Source organism: Gopherus flavomarginatus, chromosome 4 (genome assembly GCF_025201925.1).
Source record: "Gopherus flavomarginatus isolate rGopFla2 chromosome 4, rGopFla2.mat.asm, whole genome shotgun sequence".
In the NCBI taxonomy this organism is placed as follows: domain Eukaryota; kingdom Metazoa; phylum Chordata; order Testudines; family Testudinidae; genus Gopherus; species Gopherus flavomarginatus.
This window is the reverse complement of record NC_066620.1, coordinates 5,294,627-5,313,184: the sequence shown is the minus strand read 5'-3', so window position 1 is coordinate 5,313,184 and position 18,558 is coordinate 5,294,627. Positions and strand designations below refer to the sequence as shown.

At 43.3% G+C, this 18,558-nt stretch overlaps 2 protein-coding genes across 5 annotated transcripts in view; both read left to right on the top strand.

The window, feature by feature from the left end:
* The window catches only part of XRN2 (5'-3' exoribonuclease 2), a 496,353-nt gene that overhangs the window by 288,913 nt on the left and 188,882 nt on the right, over positions 1-18,558 (top strand). The gene's annotated exons all lie outside the window — the stretch shown is intronic.
* KIZ (kizuna centrosomal protein) overlaps positions 1-18,558 on the top strand; it is a 97,867-nt gene that overhangs the window by 2,308 nt on the left and 77,001 nt on the right. For all 3 annotated transcript variants that reach the window (XR_007774108.1, XM_050951295.1, XM_050951296.1), the window contains exon 2: positions 15,409-15,471. Coding sequence is in view for 2 of the 3 variants with exons in the window: in XM_050951295.1 (XP_050807252.1) it covers positions 15,409-15,471 (63 nt within the window). In the remaining variant the exon portion in view is untranslated. The remainder of the gene's footprint in view (positions 1-15,408; positions 15,472-18,558) is intronic.

The window sequence follows — 18,558 nt, the reverse complement described above, 5'->3', positions numbered from 1 at the left end:
CACTTTGAGGACACACATGTTTAAAGGGCCACATATATGCATGTTTCTGTAACAAATTATAATCACAGCCTAAATTTAAAAAAAAATACTAGGGATTTTAGGTGCCCTCTGTTTTTGGGTCACAGCATGAGACACTTTAAAGGGGCATGATTTTCAGGAGGTGCTGAAAATCAGGATTCTTTAAGGTATTTCTGGTTGAGGCACCCCAAATAACTAGTCATTTTTAAAAAAAGTTTGGCCTTTAGTAATACCTCAAGCTGTGTGAAATGAATTGATAGTCTGTTACCTACTGGATAAGTGTGTGCATTGCAGAAAACACCACTACAATTGACATTAATTAGCAGGTGGTTTTGGCAATTTTTAAAAGAGAGATCACAGTCTGAACAAAAAAGGTCCCTTGAGAGCACAGAGTCACATTGGTGGAGCACTGTTGGGAAGTTTTTATTGTTGCTGTCTATGCCAGAAGTTCCCAAACTTCTTACTAAGGCAATCCACTAACTGCATTTTTGTCTTTTTGTGACCCACTGTGACGCTCTGTACCTCGGGGGAACACCCAACACCCCCCTATTCATCCTTGTAAAATTATTGTGTGGTATCCAATGCAAAATTTGTCATGTAGGGTGTCTTCAGAAGGCTCATGATGCACTGAGCATTGTTGTTATAGTGATGTTATAGTAATTGTTGTTGTTACAGTAATGTTACAGTTATAGGTTGTAATTTCATATATATAATTGTGTCTGAAAATGTATCTTCATGGCTTAAAATAAGCCCAGGTAAAAACTCTAAGAGCAGAGGGGCAGTTCACACCTCATCAAGGCAAGTATGGGATAAACCCATCCCAGCCTCACAGGAACAAAGGATGCTTTTGCACTCTCGAGTGTGGCACCCCCCTTCCTTTGGTCAGTTTAGGACTGTGATGAGGTAATGCTCACCTGACTCGGGGGGGGGGCAAAGCCAAGAGGGAAGAAAGAACATGATAAAAGGGAGAGATGTTTGCCATGCTCCTCCTCTCTCTCCCACCTACATCTACAGACACCACACCAAGCGACTGAAGTGCTGATCAAAGGGGAGAGCCTGTGGTAACAAGCATCTAAGTTTGTTGAAAGTATTAAGATCAGCTTTGAATGCATTTTGCTTTTATTTCATTTGACCAGATCAGACTTGTTGTGCTTTAACTTGTAATCACTTAAATCTATCTTTATAGTTAATAAACCTATTTGTTCTACCTGAAGCAGTGTGTTCGGTTTGAAGTGTGTCAGAGAATCCCCTTGGGATAACAAGCCTGGTACATATCGATTTCTTTGTTAAATTAACTCATATAAGCTTGCAGCGTCCAGTGGGCATAACTGGACACTGCAAGATGGAGGTTTCAAAGAAGTGTTTACTGGGATTGTCAAAAGCACCTATCCGCATTTTTACTCACCTGAATACCTCATTCAAATTTGGCCAGCTGCCATCCGGCATGACAGAGGGATGCTGGGCCAATCCTGAGTGGTGCTGTGTCCCCATGCATCAGGTTACAAAGCCTGGAAGGGGAGCCTTTAAAAATCTGACTCTGGAGGGAAGGGATAGCTCAGTGGTTTGAGCATTGGCCTACTTAACCCAGGGTTGTGAGTTCAGTCCTTGAGGGAGCCATGTAGGGATTCAGTAGTTGGTCCTACTAGTGGAGGCAGGGGGCTGGACTCAAGGACCTTTCAGGGTCTCTTCCAGTTCTGTGAGATAGGTATATCTCCATATATGAATAGTTTAGAAGAACCTTTTAAGTCTGTCTAGTTGAGTAGATTTTTTAAGCACAGTGTAGATCAGGGATCTCAAACTCAAATCGCCACAAGGGCCACATGAGGACTAGTACATTGGCTCGAGGACCATACCACTGACACCTTTTCATATAAAGATACAAAAGCCCCCCCTACCCCCAGTCCCACCCCCACTCCACCCCTTCCATGAGGCCCCACCTCTTCCCACCCCTTCCCCAAATCCCATCCCTGCCCTGCCTCTTCTCCACCTCTTCCCCAGAGCGTGGCTCCCCACTCTCTGATTTCCTCCTGGAAAGCACTAAGTGCCGCCAAACATCTGTTTGGCAGCAGGAAGCACCTGGAGGTAGACAGAGGAGCGGGGATGTGGCGTGCTGGGTGGGGGCGGAGGGAGCTTGGCAGCCACAGGAAATAACTCTGGGGGGACAGGGAACTTGGCAGGCCGCAGCAAATAACTCAGCAGGCTACATGTTTTAGACTCCTGGTGTAGATGTTCATGAAAGCAGGATAGTGAGACTGGATATAATTTGCTTCAATTAGAAAGTGTTTCTGGATTTAAAAAATCCACCTGTCCAAGATCTTGGTGGTAATGCAAAACCTAAGTGACAGTAAAAAGCAACAAAGAGTCTTGTGACACCTTATAGACTGACAGACGTATTGGAGCATAAGCTTTCCTGGGTGAATACCCACTTCATCAGACGCAACCCACGAAAGCTCATGCTCCAATACATCTGTGAGTCTGTAAGGTGCCACAGGACTCTTTGTTGCTTTTTACAGATCCAGACTAATACGGCTACCCCCTGATACCTAAGTGACAGTATTTACTTGTAGCTAGAATATCATAGCCTTAAAAAAATACTGTTAACATCTTTACATTTTTCACATCTATTGTTTCTAGTACAATATTGATGTAAAGATTAAAAGCCATGGACCAAGTACTTGGCCAAGTGCCTTCCTCTTAGCATCGCTCTGTAAGGGAAAAGAAGGATGGAAAGCTGGCTCAAAGCCAGGTGGTGATTCGTCTTGCATAGGGGAAACCCCGGGTGGCATAAAGCTGGGAGAGCTGGCTTTGTGCCATCTGCTTCTTACATTCTCTCCTTGACCCCATGCCTGCTACAGAGAATGTCGCTGGAAAATGTTATGCTGGCGATCCTGTGCCATTGAAACCACCCACCTTTAAGATGCTGTCACCAGCTGCTGTAATTTAAAGCAACTTTAAGTGACCCCCTCCCCAGGATCAGGAACAGAAAGGTGGCATAATGTCACTTCTGTCTCCACTCCAGGTCCTGTGCCAAGTATATCTTGGCCAGACTCAGAATATGTCTGAACAGCTCTATCTAGTTTTGCTTTAACAAGATGTCTAAAAAGAGTAATATCCAGGCGACCTTCTCCAGTTGGCACATACTCTTTCCCTCCCTTTCTCCCCATGGCTAAAGGAAATTAAATTAGCATGTTTGTTTACTTTTGTGTTTGCACTAGTATTATCAATGATATTAACGCCAGTGCTGCAAAGGCTTCTGTTACATTGCCTTTAGGTGGGTCCTATGTGAACACTGGCCATTTCAAAATTTTGTAGTGATTAAGTGGCGCTTTAAAAAAATGTTTAGAATCTGAGGATTTTTCTCACTAGATTAAGGCTAAAAGTCTCAAAAGCACCTCAGTGATTTAAGAACCTAAGTCCCAACAGGTGCTTTTGAAAATTTTACCCTGTATCTATGAGTTCAAAGAATGTTAACATTGCATCTAAATCGCCTGACAGCGTTGCATCATCCTGTAGTTGTTTACATTCTTCCCTTAAGTGGTTGGTTATGTTCAAACATAATATTGGGACAATATTAAGAAGATATGTGCATGAAAGGGGTCTGCAGCTTGGTTATATTTCTGTCCTCCCATCTTATTTTTGCTGAAGAAGAAAGGAGTTCCAAGTGACTTCCCTTCTCCTCCTTTAAATCCCTCCTGAAATCACACTCTTCTAGTGAGACATTTTAAGAATAAGCCACTAAGACTTGAACATACAATAAAAATCCACCAATTGCATGAAGATTCCTGCCCTCCCTCCCCTTCTCCCCCTGTGTACAAGAGTGTATATTATTGTTGAATGTATGAGATTATATTTTGGACTATATTGTCTGGTCCTCATTGTCCTAGACCCTGCTGCACCTTGTATAGTAATATCAACTTATGATAACTTGATATAAAATGTTACCATTTGTGTAAGTCACTGTGCACAGATGTTACTTGCTACACTAGGTGCAAGGCGGTGGAGATTCAAGCCCTTGGTGTCTAAGACAGTGAGATCATTGGAGGATGGACTGTCTTCCATGTTATGTACAGATCTGAGCAGGTTGTGATTACTCAACATTTAAATAATTTTGCATGACTGTTGGGTGAGAATCAGAATCTTCTTATATGAGAGGTGTGAAAAATCAAGTAAATAACTTATATAGCTAAGTGCTGTACTTAGCATATGGGAAAATATTTAATTGCCCTCTACAACAGGATTTCAAAACTATAGACCTACTAATTATCTTTCCATTTTAACAGATATTTTCATGCACCATTGTAGCACAGGCTTTGCTATAGCTGTCCCAGTTCACTCATGCAGGCAGAAGGACAGTTTGCTAAAGGAGATTTTGACAATAACAACTTTTCTGGAATTGAGAAGTAGAACAGTCATACTGTCCCAGCAATTCATTGCCTCTCTCAAGTCTAAACTGCTCTCTCTGAGAGTGTTAACTTTCATACTTCTGAAGAAATCATTCTTTTCATCTTGAAATTTAATCCAATTTCTTGCCTAATATAAGGTTCTTTGCCTTATTTTAGAACAGTATGAGAAGATTGCAATTTTGAGGCATCAGAAGATATTAGTTTTTCAGTTGGAGGTCAGTGCAGCCTTGTGTCCTCCACTTTAATGCTCCCTGAACTGGCTCCCCCAAGCAGCCCTAAACTAGTAAGTTTGGATGCTACTTTGGTTGTGAAACACTGATTAGTTAATATCAGGATGGCAGAATAGGCAACCGTAAAACAAATCGATCTATCATACTTCTATGGCACTCGTTGCTGTTGTATGCAAGCACCTCAAGATCTTCTAGGTACTTGTTCTTACAACACTGTATGAGGCCTGGTCTACACTACGCGTTTAAACCGATTTTAGCAGCATTAAACCGATTTAACGCTGTACCCGTCCACACTACGAGGCCCTTTATATCGATATAAAGGGCACTTTAAATTGGTTTCTGTACTCCTCCCCGACGAGAGGAGTAGCGCTAAAATCGGTATTACCATATCGGATTAGGGTTAGTGTGGCCGCAAATCGACGGTATTGGCCTCCGGGCAGTATCCCACAGTGCACCACTGTGACCGCTCTGGACAGCAATTTCAACTCGGATGCAGTGGCCAGGTAAACAGGAAAAGCCCCGCGAAATTTTGATTTTCATTTCCAGTTTGCCCAGCTCTGTGGAGCTCTGATCAGCACAGATGCCAATGCAGTCCCAAATCCAAAAAGAGCGCCAGCATGGACCGTACGGGAGATACTGGATCTGATCGCTGCATGGGGAGACAAATCTGTTCTATCAAAGCTCCGTTACAGAAGACGAAATGCCAAAGTGTTTGAAAAAAAAATCTACAGGCTACGCAGTGCTGCGTGACAAGCATAATGGGAAGCCAGAGACTCGCTCATGGAGGGAGGGAGGGAGGGAGGGGGTACTGAGGACTCCAGCTATCCCACAGTCCCCAGCAGTCTCCGAAAAGTATTTGCATTCTTGGCTGAGCTCCCAATGCCTGTAGGTTCAAACACATTGTCCGGCGTGGTTCAGGGAATAGCTCATCAATTTACTCCCCCTCCCCACATGAAAGAAAAGGGAAAGAAATCATTTCTTGACTTCTTTCAATGTAACCCTATGTCTACTGAATGCTGCTGGTAGACGCAATGCTGCAGCAGTGAAGAGAAGTATCCGCTCCTCTCCCCTCCCTGGTGGAAGACGGTGCAGTAGGACTGGTAACCGTCCTTCTTATCAATCTGTGAGTGCTCCTGGCTGGCTTTAGGTGAGGCTGGCCAGGGGTGCCTGGGTGAAAATAGGAATGACTCCTGGTCATTCCCAGTAGATGGTACAGAACGGCTGGTAACCATCTTCATCATAGCAACTGGGGGCTGAGCTTCAATCAGCTCCTCCCTTTCATGTGAAAAGAAAAGATTCTGTACTGCCTGGACTGTCATAGCAGTGGGATGCTGGGCTCCTCTCCCCCACACTGCTTAATGTCCTGCCTGGACTATTACAGCACGGGGAGGCTGCCTCCCCCTCATTTTATGTCACTAAAAACTGAGTGTTTCTTATTCCTGCATTCTTTATTACTTCATGACACAAATGGGGGGGACACTGCCACGGTAGCCCAGGAAAGTTGGAGGAGAAGGGAAGCAACGGTTGGCGTTGTTGCAGGGGCACCCCCCCATGAATGGCATGTAGCTCATCATTTCTGCGGGATCTGACACAGAGCAGCTGTACTCTCTGATACACTGCTTCTCTAGTACATTTGCCCCATATTCTAGGCAGGACTGACTCTATTTTTAGAAACCATAAAGGAGGGATTGACTCAGGGAGTCATTCCCAGTTTTGCTTTTGCGCCCCCGGCCGATCTCAGCCAGGGGCACCCATGATAGCAGCAGACAGCACAGAAGGACAGATAACCGTCATCTCATTGCCAAATTACACTGGCAGCAGACAGTACAGAACAACTGGTAACCATCTCTGCTATCATGCAAAAGCAAATGAATGCTGCTGTGTAGCGCTGGAGTATCGCCTCTGTCCGCGGCATCCAGTACACATACGGTGACTGTAAAAAAAAAAAAAAAAAAAAAAGGCTGAACGGGCTCCCTGGTTGCCGTGCTATGGCGTCTGCCAGGGCAATCCAGGGAAATGATTGTCTGCCGTTGCTTTCCCGGAGGAAGGAATGACTGACGACATTTACCCAGAACCACCCGCGACAATGATTTTTGCCCCATCAGCCACTGGGCTCTCAACCCAGAATTCTAAGGGGTGAGGGAGACTGCGGGAACTATGGGATAGCTATGGAATAGCTACGCACAGTGCAACACTCCAGAAATCGACACTAGCCTCGGACCATGGACGCACACCGCAGAATTAATGTGCTTAGTGTGGCCGCGTGCACTCGACTTTATACAATCTGTTTTATAAAACCGGTTTATGTAAAATCGGAATAATCCCGTAGTGTAGATGTACCCTGAGATAGGGGAAGTACTATTATCTCTGTTCTATGGATGGGGACTTGAGGCAGAGAGTTTAAGAGCCTGTCTATTCATAAACGTAGTTTGCGGCAAGCGGGGGTGTAAATCTACCACGCACTAGCCTGCCACACACTGTATCCATGTGGACCCTGTTGCTGCACACACAAAGCTCCCTAGTGTTCTTTGATTTACTCCCGTTTCAAAATCGGGTAGGTCAAAGTGCATCCGGGAACTTTTTAGTGTGCGACAGCAGCATCCACATGGACACGTACTGTGTGGCAGGCTAGGGTGGGGTAGATTTACACCCTGGCTTGCCGTGAACTTAAGTGATTTGCCCATGGTCGCACAGGAAGTTTGTGGCAGAACAGGGAGTTGAATCTGGGTCTTCTAAGTCTCAGATTCACACCCTAACCACTTGATCATCCTTCCTCTCTAGAACCTGAAGATTCTGTGTGGCCTGCGAACGGTCCCCCTGGACTCACTGGTAGAATGCTCGGGAGTGCTAGTCTTGCCTATTAAACACAATGTTTTATATTATTGTGAATAGCCGGTGCTAATACTGCAAAACTGTGTGAGCCAAAGGGAAGCCTCAGGCTGGCTGACTTGGTCTTTTATGTGACAATAAAGGTGTCCTCAGTATGCTGTGGCTTAGAAAAAGACATAGTAAGTGGTTTGATACCACCTGCATTTGAAAAAAAAAACTAGGCAAGGGCTAAAGCTGCTATCTCCAACTGATATATAGGGAATCATAGTTTATTAGGCAAAGTTACATTTCAGGCTACTCTAGGCTTTGACACTAACCAGATGATGATAGTCCAGACGTTGACTATCTGATCCCTAACACTTTAAGCATTTTTGTTTGATAGAACTCCAAGAAGATCCCACTTTCAGTAAAACACTTGTTAAATCAAACACCTGACATACAGGCCAGTTATAGGGATGGTGAGAAGCCCAAGTGGGACCAAGGAAAATGAACATCCTCAGAAACCAAACTAAGCAATATATTTCCTGTTGACATTTTATCTATTGTATCAGAGAGTGGGAAATGGTATTGTAGCTTAAACTATCAGGCTGAGATCAGATGTTTGTGACAGAGTCAGGAGCCAATCAATGTGCTGTGGCACTCAAAAAAGCTAACAATGTTAGCAGCTGTTAGGAAGGGGAGAGATAAGGCAGAAAATATCATAATGCCCCTACAGAAATCCATTGACTGGCCACACCTTGAATACTGAATGCGGTTCTAGTTGTCCTGTCTCAAACAGATACGTTAGAATTGGAAAAAGTATAGAGAGGGCAGCAGAAATGATTAGGGGTATGGAACCACTTCAGTCAGAGGAGGGACTGAAAAGATGGGGACTGCTCATTTTAGAAGAGTGAGGACTAAGGTGGGGGGGGATTAGATAGAGGTCTATAAAATAATATGAAGAAAGTGAATAAGAAAGTGTTAATTACCCCTTCATATAACAAGAATCAGGGGTCACCCAAGGAAGTTAATAGGCTGCAGGTTTAAAACAAACAAAAGGAAGTACGTGGCATGTGCTGGCACCTGGCCTGCCATCATCACACAAGGTCCTAGGTCTCAACTGAACACTGAGAAATGTGTAGCTGGAAGCCAGTCTGGCTCACCTGTATGTTGGTATTGTTAATATGGGGGTTTGTGTGTGTTTGGTGGTTAGACTTAATGAATCACTTGTAGGATGTTGCATGTAATAATCTCATTTATAACATTGGCACCCCTTGTTATAAGGTGGTAGTAAGTGTTTGCATTGTAACCTTTTGTATTTGTGTAAGTCATCAAACAGGAAAGAGGCATTAATTAATGTAAAATGCTGGGTTCCTATGGAAGGGGCTTGGTCCCTCCCCATCAAGAAGACCCATTGAAACCAAATGAACCATTGTGGAACATCAAAGGGCAAAGACTTTAATTGCATTCATCCTCCACCCATGAAGAGGAGAAGTGTGCATGAATTCATCCCATCAGCTTGAACTGTGGGAGGAAGAGAATACAAATCCCTAACAAGAAGAAATTATATCTCTATGCTATTTGGACTTTGAGAGGACAATATTTCTAAGCATAAGCAAGGGATCCCCAGGTGTTTAGCCTGGGTTAGCCCTAAAGGGCATATAGATCTTGCATATTACAGCAGCTTCTACCACCTTTCGAAATGTAAGCTTGTAACTCATTTGTTGATGTATGTTTACCTGCTTTAACCTAAATAACTGTCCTATTTCTTTTCCTTAGTTAATAAATCTTGAAAGAGTTTCTTATAATATTGGCTACAAGTGTTTTTGGTGTGGGATTTGAGGTGCAATTGACCTGGGATAAGTGACTGGTCCTTTGAGAGTAACCTGAATATTTTTGTGATTTTTAGTGTAAGGGATCATCGGTCACAAAAGCAGGCTTCTCTGGGTGGCAAGGTAGATTGGCGTGCCTAAGGAGACTATCTATGACTCCTTGTTAAGGCTGTTGTAGTGCCTGAGGAGTTTACACTTGGTGATTAGTTGATGAAATCTATAGAAATCATAACCAGTTTGGGACTTGTGCCTTGCTTATTAACAGTCTGTGCTGAGGTTGGTACTCTGACTGTTGTGGCACTCCAGACAGCAGGATACAATGTTCATACAATGCACACTCAACCTGTGGAGCTTGTTGGCAGAGGATGTCATGAAGGCCAAAAGAATAACTGGGTTAAAAAAAGAATTAGATAAATTAATGGAGGATGGGTCCATCAGTGGCTATTAGCCAAGATGCACAGGGATGCAACCCCATGCTCTGAGTGTCCCATAATCTCTGACTGCCAAAAACTGGGATTGGATGACAGGGGATGGATTATTTAATAATTTCCCTGTTCTGTTCCTTCCCTCTGAAGCATCTGGCACTGGCCACTGTCAAAAGACAGGATATTGGACTAAGTAGGCCATTGGTGTGACCCAGTGTGGCCATTCTTATGTTCACACAAAGCAGCTGGAGTAGGAGGTTTGGACTGTATAGCTTTGAGCCTTATGGTTAGAACATTTGCCTGGGATGTGAGAGACCCAGGTTCAATTTCCCCCTCTCTGCCACAGGAGGAGAAAGGATTTGAATAGGGGTTAGTCCCTTCTGTGATGAGTGTTCTAACCACCAAGCTATGAGATATTTGGATGTGGGGCTCTGTCCATCTCTTCTCTTGAATCTGTTGTACTGTGGTTGAATAATGAAAGAGTGATTGGAGGAGAGGGACTGGACTTGGGGTTTCACACCTCTCAGGTGGGTGCCCTATCAACTGGCCTACAGAATCATGTTCACATGTTCCAATAGCTCAGTGGTTAGAATGTGCACCTGAGACATAGGATTTGTACAGTGATCTCCCTTCTTCCTCCTCTGGTTGAGAGGGTGGGAGTCAAACCTGGATCTTCCACATCCCAGATGAGTGCTCTGACTACTGGACTAAATATTATAATGTATGCTCCTCTTCCTCTGGATTGTGAATGGGACCTGATCCGCTAAGCAGCCTCTAAACATGCCTACTGGATTGGGCCCTGCATGTGGCTTAGTTAGTTGAACGCTGTTATTCACTTATCTTCTCCTGCTTTGTGATTTGGTCTGGGGCTTAGGCTGGAGATAGGCATCCATGCTCCTAGCAGGAGGCAGCAGCATGCATGCTCAGAGACAGAAACTTAGGTGCTGAGTGAGTTTAAGTGCCTGCAGGGTCCAGTAAGAATTTTGTGAATCTCAGTGAAGACTGAGACTTAGGCACCTAAATCTGCGGTTTAGGGAACCTAAGTACATACGTGGATCAAACCTTAAGACCACAGTCATCTTCAGACATTGGTGGAGGCAAACTTTTAAAATGGATGCCTTGTTCCTGTGGTTTACTTGTGGTTCCTTGTTCCTGCAGCCATCTCCTATGCTTGGTGTACAAGAAGACCCAGAAGGACAAGAACAAGGTTACATTAATATGGACTCCAGTCTTCTTGGTTTACTAAGATCAGTGTGGAAACCTGAGAAATGTTGCTATTCACCAAGCTTGTACAGCAAACATCTCTGATGTATTGAGACAGCCCAAGGCTGAAATTGTCAATCCTGAACATGACAGCAGAAATCAGGAGTGTAATTATTTGCAACAATTTGTAGACTTGATGTTCAAAGCCAGAAAAGATTTTGAGGTTGCCTAAGATAATTTGGAGTACTTTATTTGCTAGATGCAGGATTAGTCATATAAATCCACTGCAAACCTCTACATCCACTATATTAGATTTTTTACTCATGCAGTGTAGTTGTAGCCAAGTTGGTCCCAGGATATTAGAGAGACCAGGTGGGTGAGGTAATATGTTTTGTTGGGCCAACTTGTGTTGGTGAAAGAGACAAGCTTTTGTGATTACACAGAGCTCTTTTTTTCAGGGCTGGGAAAGGTACTCAGTGATACAGCTAAATACAAGGTGAAACAAGTTGTTAAGCATAAGGAGTTAATTCATGTCGCAAGAGATCTTTCCAGGTGAAGTGGACAGCTAACACCACTGCAGTTCTATGGCAAAGGAGGGTTAGTGGGTTACAGATTGCTATAATGAGTGATAAATCCAGTGTCGTTGACACCATGATTTTTAGGGCAGGCCTACACTTGAACTACTGCATCGGTGCAGCTGTAGTGCTTTAATGAAGATGCTCTAAGTTGGTGGGAGGGAGCTTCTCCCTTTGGCTTAGTTAGTCCACCTCTGCCAGAGGTAGTACCTGTGTCGGCTGGAAAAGCTCTTCCACCAACATAACTGTCTATTCCAGTGCTTAAGTTGGTATAATTACATTCTTTGGGAGTGTGGATTATTCACACCTCTGAGTGACGTAGTTATACCAAAGTAATTCTGTAGTGTAAACCGGAGCTAAGTATCTAGCGAAATTTTGAATTTAAGCTCCCAGGCTTGTCTTTTGAAGGGCTTGTGCAGATTTCCTTTGAGGATGGTGGCCTGATAGATCAGATATGGAGTGATTGTTTTCTGAACAGTGTTCACCCACGGGTGACATGGCGTTTTTCTCTTTTATTATTTTTCTGAGAGAGTTCCTTCGGAAGCATAGTGGTTGTCTAGTTTCACCCACATAGTTGTTATTGAAGCATTTGCGCTGGAGGATGTACACCACATGTTATGATAGGCATGTGTTGAAACCATGGATTTTGAAAGGTGTGTTGTGGGGGATATTGATCCTTATAGCTATAGAGATATATTTGCAGGTTTTGCATCTATTATGGCAGGGTCAGGAACTGCTTTGAGTCGGTGTATCCTGGTGTGGGGGGGAATCTTGCGTCTGATGGCGAGGTTGCTCCTGGAATGAACCCAGTCCCTCCAAGCACAAGTCTTAGCTGTGCGATCAGGTCATCATCTTCACCTTTTGACCTCTTTTTTTTTCCTGTTACGCTATTTTTTCTTGATTTAAGGTTGTCCATAAACCAGCTACAGAGTTTGTCTTTCATATCATTTGAAGTATTTGTTTATTTTCCTCGAAGCCCAGTTGTTGCACAGAGGTATTGCGGTGTTCTGTATTTGAATCACACTTATTTTGGTATATTAGTTGTTGGTAGTGTTTGTTGGATTCTCCTGTCGCTTTGATGGATGAGTGTTTAGGTCGTTTTGACTTGAGTTCTGGGTTTATTTGTTTTTATGGCTTCTTCCCTGGATTTGCAAATGCAGTTGCCTGTCTTGCAAGTGTACTCGTTGTTTGGGGGAGGGTTTGAGGTTATGTCCTTATGGTGAGCTCTCTTCTCCTTCAGAGACCGCTCATGCCACTCCTCAAAAGTGGACATGCCCTCATGGCACAAATCTCTTTATCTGGGTCTGTCCAGTGCAACAAGCTTTCAGGCTGTAATGTCTATCTTGCATGCTTTCAGGATGGCCTTCAAGGTGCCTTTATATCAAAGGCTCGGTCGACATGTAGAGGAGGTTCCCATGCTCAGTTGACTTTAGAGCCCTACTTTCGGTGTATGGGAAACCTCCATGTGGACGATGTATACAAAGATGAGTCCTGATGACCAGGCTTTTAGTGCAATGGATTTGGCATCTCTCAAGGACTTTCAGTATTGTAGATCCTGTCCTGCCACGTGCTATTGCAGATGGATCTTTGGCAGTGGGACTGAAAGCTGTGATGTTGATAGAGCATCCATGTTTCACAGCCATAGAGGAGCGAGGTGAGTAGAACAGCATGGTAGATTTTTATCTTGGTTCTGAGGTAGACTTCGCACTCCCCCTAGTGCTTGTGGGTAAGCCTCTCAAATGCCAAGCTGGCCTTTGCCAGGCACTGAATGATCTCATCATCCATCATGGTTGCTGGAAAGTACGCTATCCAGGGAGCAGAACTGCCTGACCAAGTTGGGGGGTGTGTTGTTAGTTGTGACGATGGGATCATGGTACTTGTGATGCTGGTGGTCTGGTGCTAGCTGGTACGTGACCTCTGTCTTTTTCAGGCTAATTGTGAAGCTGAAGCATTTTGAGGCATAGGCAAAGAGGTGCACAATAAACTGAATGTCCTCGAGTGTGTGTGCAAGGAGAGCACAGTTGTCAGCAAACGAGCTCTTTAACTAGCTGTTCAATTACCTTAGTGTGAGTCCTGTGTCAATGTAGATTGAATAGATCTCCCTCCAATTTAAACCAGAAGTGAACGCCTCTGTCAAAGTCATGGATTGCGAACAAGAGCATGGCCAAAAAGACAATAGCAAAGAAGACTGGAGCCCTTACGCATCCTGGTTTGGTGCTGTTGGTGGCAGGAAAGGCTTCTGATGAATCACCACACTCCATCACCCTGGCCATCATGCCATCATGAAATGAGTGGATGACAACAATCATCTTCGGGCAGCCGTATTTATGAAGGAGCTCTCCCACGATTCACCATATCAAAGGCCTTGGTCGGTCAACAAATACTATGTACAGGCCCTTGTTCTGTTCATGAGCCTTCTCTTGTATTTGTTGGGCTGCAAACAACTTGTCCATTGTGCCGTGGCCAGCACAAAAACTGCACTGCGACTCTGGATACACCAAGTCCACTATGTGAGACATGAGCCCGTTGAGCACAGCCCATGCAAGGATCTTCCCTGCTATAGATAACAGTGAGATTCTGTAGTGGTGGTCACAGTTAGATCTACTTCCCTTCCTTTTGTATAGCTGGACTGTGCATGCGTCCTTACACTCCTGGGGCATGGTACTCTGTCCCCAGATAGCCTTAAAAAGGCTGGTGAGTTTTCTGACCATGTGGGCATGTCCGCATTTGTGCACTTCAGGTGGAATGCCATCAGGGCCTGCAGACTTGCCTGTTTATTGCTGCTTGATGGATGGCCTTAGTAATCTTCTCTAAAGAAGGGTTCCAGGACGGATCCTGTGGGAGTGAGTCAGCAGCTTAATCTGATGTAATGGAGTGACAGTTCAGGAAACTATCAAAGTGCTCTGCCCAGCGAAAGAGAATAGCACTTTTTTTCTGTGAGCAGCCTGTTACCATCTGCTGTGAGGACAGGGCCTGTACCACTGAATTTTGGGCTGTACGTAGCTCAAGAGTCCTTCGCAGAAGGCCTTCATGTCATGCTTGTCAGCCACTTCCTATAGTTCTGCAGGCTTCTGCTCTCACCAGTGGTTCTTCATAATCACACTTACTTTGATACATCAGTGACATCATACTTAAGATCGCCAAAGACTTTTCCTTTTAGTAATATCTTTGTAATTTGTGAATTTTGTTCTTGTTTGAATATTTTAGAGATTATGAATCTTAACGTGTTTGAATTTTCTGACGTATTTTTGGATTCTTAAATTATGTATAGTTGTTTCAAAAATAGCATATTTACAGCATTATCAGGTGGATTGGTGTTCACCTTCTCCAACAACTACTTTAATTGCATACTTTTGTTTGATTATAACAAATTCATGCCCAAATCTGGAGAAACCTTTTCATCCACCAGCAAAAATGTAACTGCGTTGACTTACTAGTTACAACTTTGCAAATTTATTACTGTTAAAAAAAGTTTATTTGCTTAATGTTTTTGTCCAGTCACCAGTTTTGGAAGCCCTCCTGTGGGGTTCTGACTTCAGGAGGGTAATGTAGCTGGTAGGCCCAAGAGTGCCCTATAATTGGTTAATTTGTTTCTTATGAAGAAGTAAACATAATGTGAGTAAATTTTCCACTGCTATGAGCTGGAAACAAAGAAGCTTATTTATTTAACTGTTAATGTGCCTGGAGAGCATTGCTCAGGGTTCACTCTTTATTCTCAAGGGAAAGCTGTTTTGCTGACAATTTAAGGTCCAGCTGCATCATGGGCCTCTGTACTAGGCACTGTATAAACATGTAATAAAAATGCTGGTCCCTGCCCCAAAGAATTTATACTGTTTTCTTTACTCTTTGGCAGCTTAAGATGTACATTTGAACAAGGGCTTGATCATTCTGTATTCCCTTTCTTTTTTCTTTAGTGAAACAAAGAGGCTGGAATTGGAAAGAAAACTGTTTGAGTACAGCAGATCTGATACATACATGTAAGCCTATTAAAATACTAGTTATGCATTATTTTATTTTCATTAGGACAATGTAGAGATGACTAAATGCTTTTGAAATATCATGGTAAAGTTTGTCAGTTTTTAAAAGAATTTAATATTCACATGTTCAATATAATATAAGAGCTTATTAAATGTCTTTGTTACAGTAGTAAAAACAGTTGATGAAAAATGCCTTAAGTGTCTAATGAAGTGTAATCATATTCTCCTTACTCTGTATTATTACTGAAACTTTGTGTATGACTTTGTTAGACTTTCTTTCTGCGAAACCTTGGTGATCTAATTCGTATGAGGAAGCTTCAGACAGTTGTCATGGAAGTTTACCACCCTGGGCAGAAAGTGTAGCCTTTTATGGCACTTAAAAAAAGGTTGATATTTTACATGTCCCATAAAAACAAACAGAAACTGTCCCTGAGCAAATAGACCCAACATTCAGCTTTCCAGAATTCAAATTCTTTCCATGATGCGTGTGAATGAGTTCCATTAAAGTAAATATAATTAACCCATGGACATCAACAAGAGAATATTCTTTCTACATTATATACTGCTAGTACTAGAAACTAAAAGGTGTGTGCTGGTGTGACGGGGTCTATAAATCCCCCACAAAACACAGACTGCAAGACCAGCCCTGCCCCGGCTCAGTTGTGAGAAATGTTAGTTATGGAGAGATGCACCCTAGCTGCTTTAGCTAATGAGGGCAAGCTCAAGAGGGAGGAAGAGGAAAGGAAAAGGTAGAATACCTTGAGACTTCAAGGGAGTAGCAGCTCCATCAGACTGAGAGATTTATAACCTTCTGGAGTACAAGGGAGGTAACCAGAGATGGAAGTGCTGAGGGCCAAAGGCTTTTTGGCTCAGTTCTGTTATGTTTGTTGACTCTCCCTTTTTTTCTTGTTGATGGGGTTTAAGCCATTGTTGCCCAGGTCCTGGACTGAGCCATGCTGCTCTAACTGGGACTTCGCACAAGACAGTGCCAGTCCCTGCTGATAGCTTCTTGTACTTGACTTTTAAATAACTGAAATTAAAAAATCTGAAAAACCACAGCCACCCAGGAAATATATTAATGGTGAGGATAGAATTTTATTTTGATGAAACAGAGATGACTGCCTCTTCTACAACTTGCATAGTCACAAGTGGGAATGAGCATGCTGTGATAAGAGAAACACAGAGCTGGGAGTGGAGGAGTCAAAGCATCAGTGACAGCTGCAGGAAGAACAGCCTTGTAGTATTCACAAAACTTTTCTTTTTCCTACTTCCAGCAGAATAAAACTTAAGGGGGCGTGTCATAAACAGATAAGAAAAGTTAATAGCACAGAAGTACTTTATATCTCTTTGACTGTAAAGGGTTGACAAGTTCAGTGAGCCTGGCTGTCACCTGACCAGAGGACCAATCAGAGGACAGGATACTTTCAAATCTTGAGGGAGGGAAGTTTTTGTGCTGTGCTGTTAGTTTTGGTTGTTGTTCACTCTGGGGGCTCAGAGGGATCAGATGTGCAACCAGGTTTCTCTCCGATCTCCCCGATACAGGTTCTTATAGATCCAGAATAGTGAGTACGAGGTAGATAAAGCAAGTTAGGCTTATGGTTGTTTTCTTTGTTTGCAAATGTGTATTTGGCTGAAAGGAGTTCAAATTGGTATTTTGCTGAAAAGATTTTAATTTGTACCTGTATACTTAGGCTGGGAGAGTGTTCCCAGTGTCTACAGCTGAAAGACCCTGTACCTATTACATTTTACATTTACAAAGATAATTTTTACTGTTTTTTCTTTCTTTAATTAAAAGCTTTTCTTGTTTAAGAACCTAATTGTTTTTTTATTCTGGTGAGACCCCAGGGGACGGGGTCTGGATTCACCAGGGAATTGGTGGGGAGAAAGGAGGGAAGAGGGAGAGAGAGGCTGATTTCTCTCTGTACGAGGATTACTGTCTCTCTCAGGGAGAATCTGGGAGGGGAAGAGAGAAGGAGGGGGGAAGGTGCATTGTCCTCTCTGTTTTAAGATTTAAGGAGTTTGAATCACAGTGATCTTCCAGGGTAACCCAGGGAGGGGAAGCCTGGGAGAGGCAACGGTGGGGGAAAGGGTTTACTTTCCTTATGTTAAGATCCAGAGGGACTGGGTCTCGGGGGTCCCCGGGCAAGGTTTTGGGGGGACCAGAGTGCACCAGGCACTGGAATTCCTGGTTGGTGGCAGCGCTACAAGTACTAAGCTGGTAATTGAGCTCAGAGGAATTCATGCTGGTACCCCATCTTGTGGACACTAAGGTTCAGAGTGGGGAATTATACCATGACAGGGAGGATTCCAACTTAGTATCAAATATGAAATTGGTCCTTTGCCTGACCTCAGACCAGCAATTCTTGATACGGGGCCTCCCACAATATATGCGCTAATGTAGAACCAAGGGAGTTACATTTCCAGCAGTGGTCAACATTTATGAGGCCCATTACCATTAGCCTATGTGGGGACCAATATATTCAAAAAAGTGTCTTTTGGTCAATAAACTGTAAACTCAGGTCTATAGTTGCTTTTTTGACATTAGATACAATTGTATTCCAATGGACAGAGATAATTGCGTATCCAAATCTCTATTCCAAGCAACTCAAATGATCAATCTTTGGCAGAGATTTTTGGGCCAAAAATAGTAAATGGTTACCATGGCTGAATAAATCTAGAAAGTTTCCTCCAAAATAATAAAAATTCTGGGTTCTGTCATCCAGTCCTTCCACATGAAGGTTTTTCCACTGATTTTAAGGCTAGGATTGCTCCTCCTCTGTAGAGATAGAATCAGAATTTTCTAGTTAGGTTTGACCAAGCTTGCCTCACAGCCATGATTGTAGGCTCTCTGGAGCCATCAAATCTATAATAATTTGACTCCACAATGACGTTAATTGGGAGAGTGTGTATTAATTCTCATTCAATCTGAACCCAAGGTGGGGTCTGTGTGGTCAAATCTAACAGCCACAAAGATGTCTGGCTTAACTAAAAGGAGATATAGTTTTCCAAGTTGGGAAAACAAAATTCCCCAAGAGATAGGAGGGAGCTGTAATTTGTTGAGAGTCAGTCTAGGTTTCTTACCTGTAC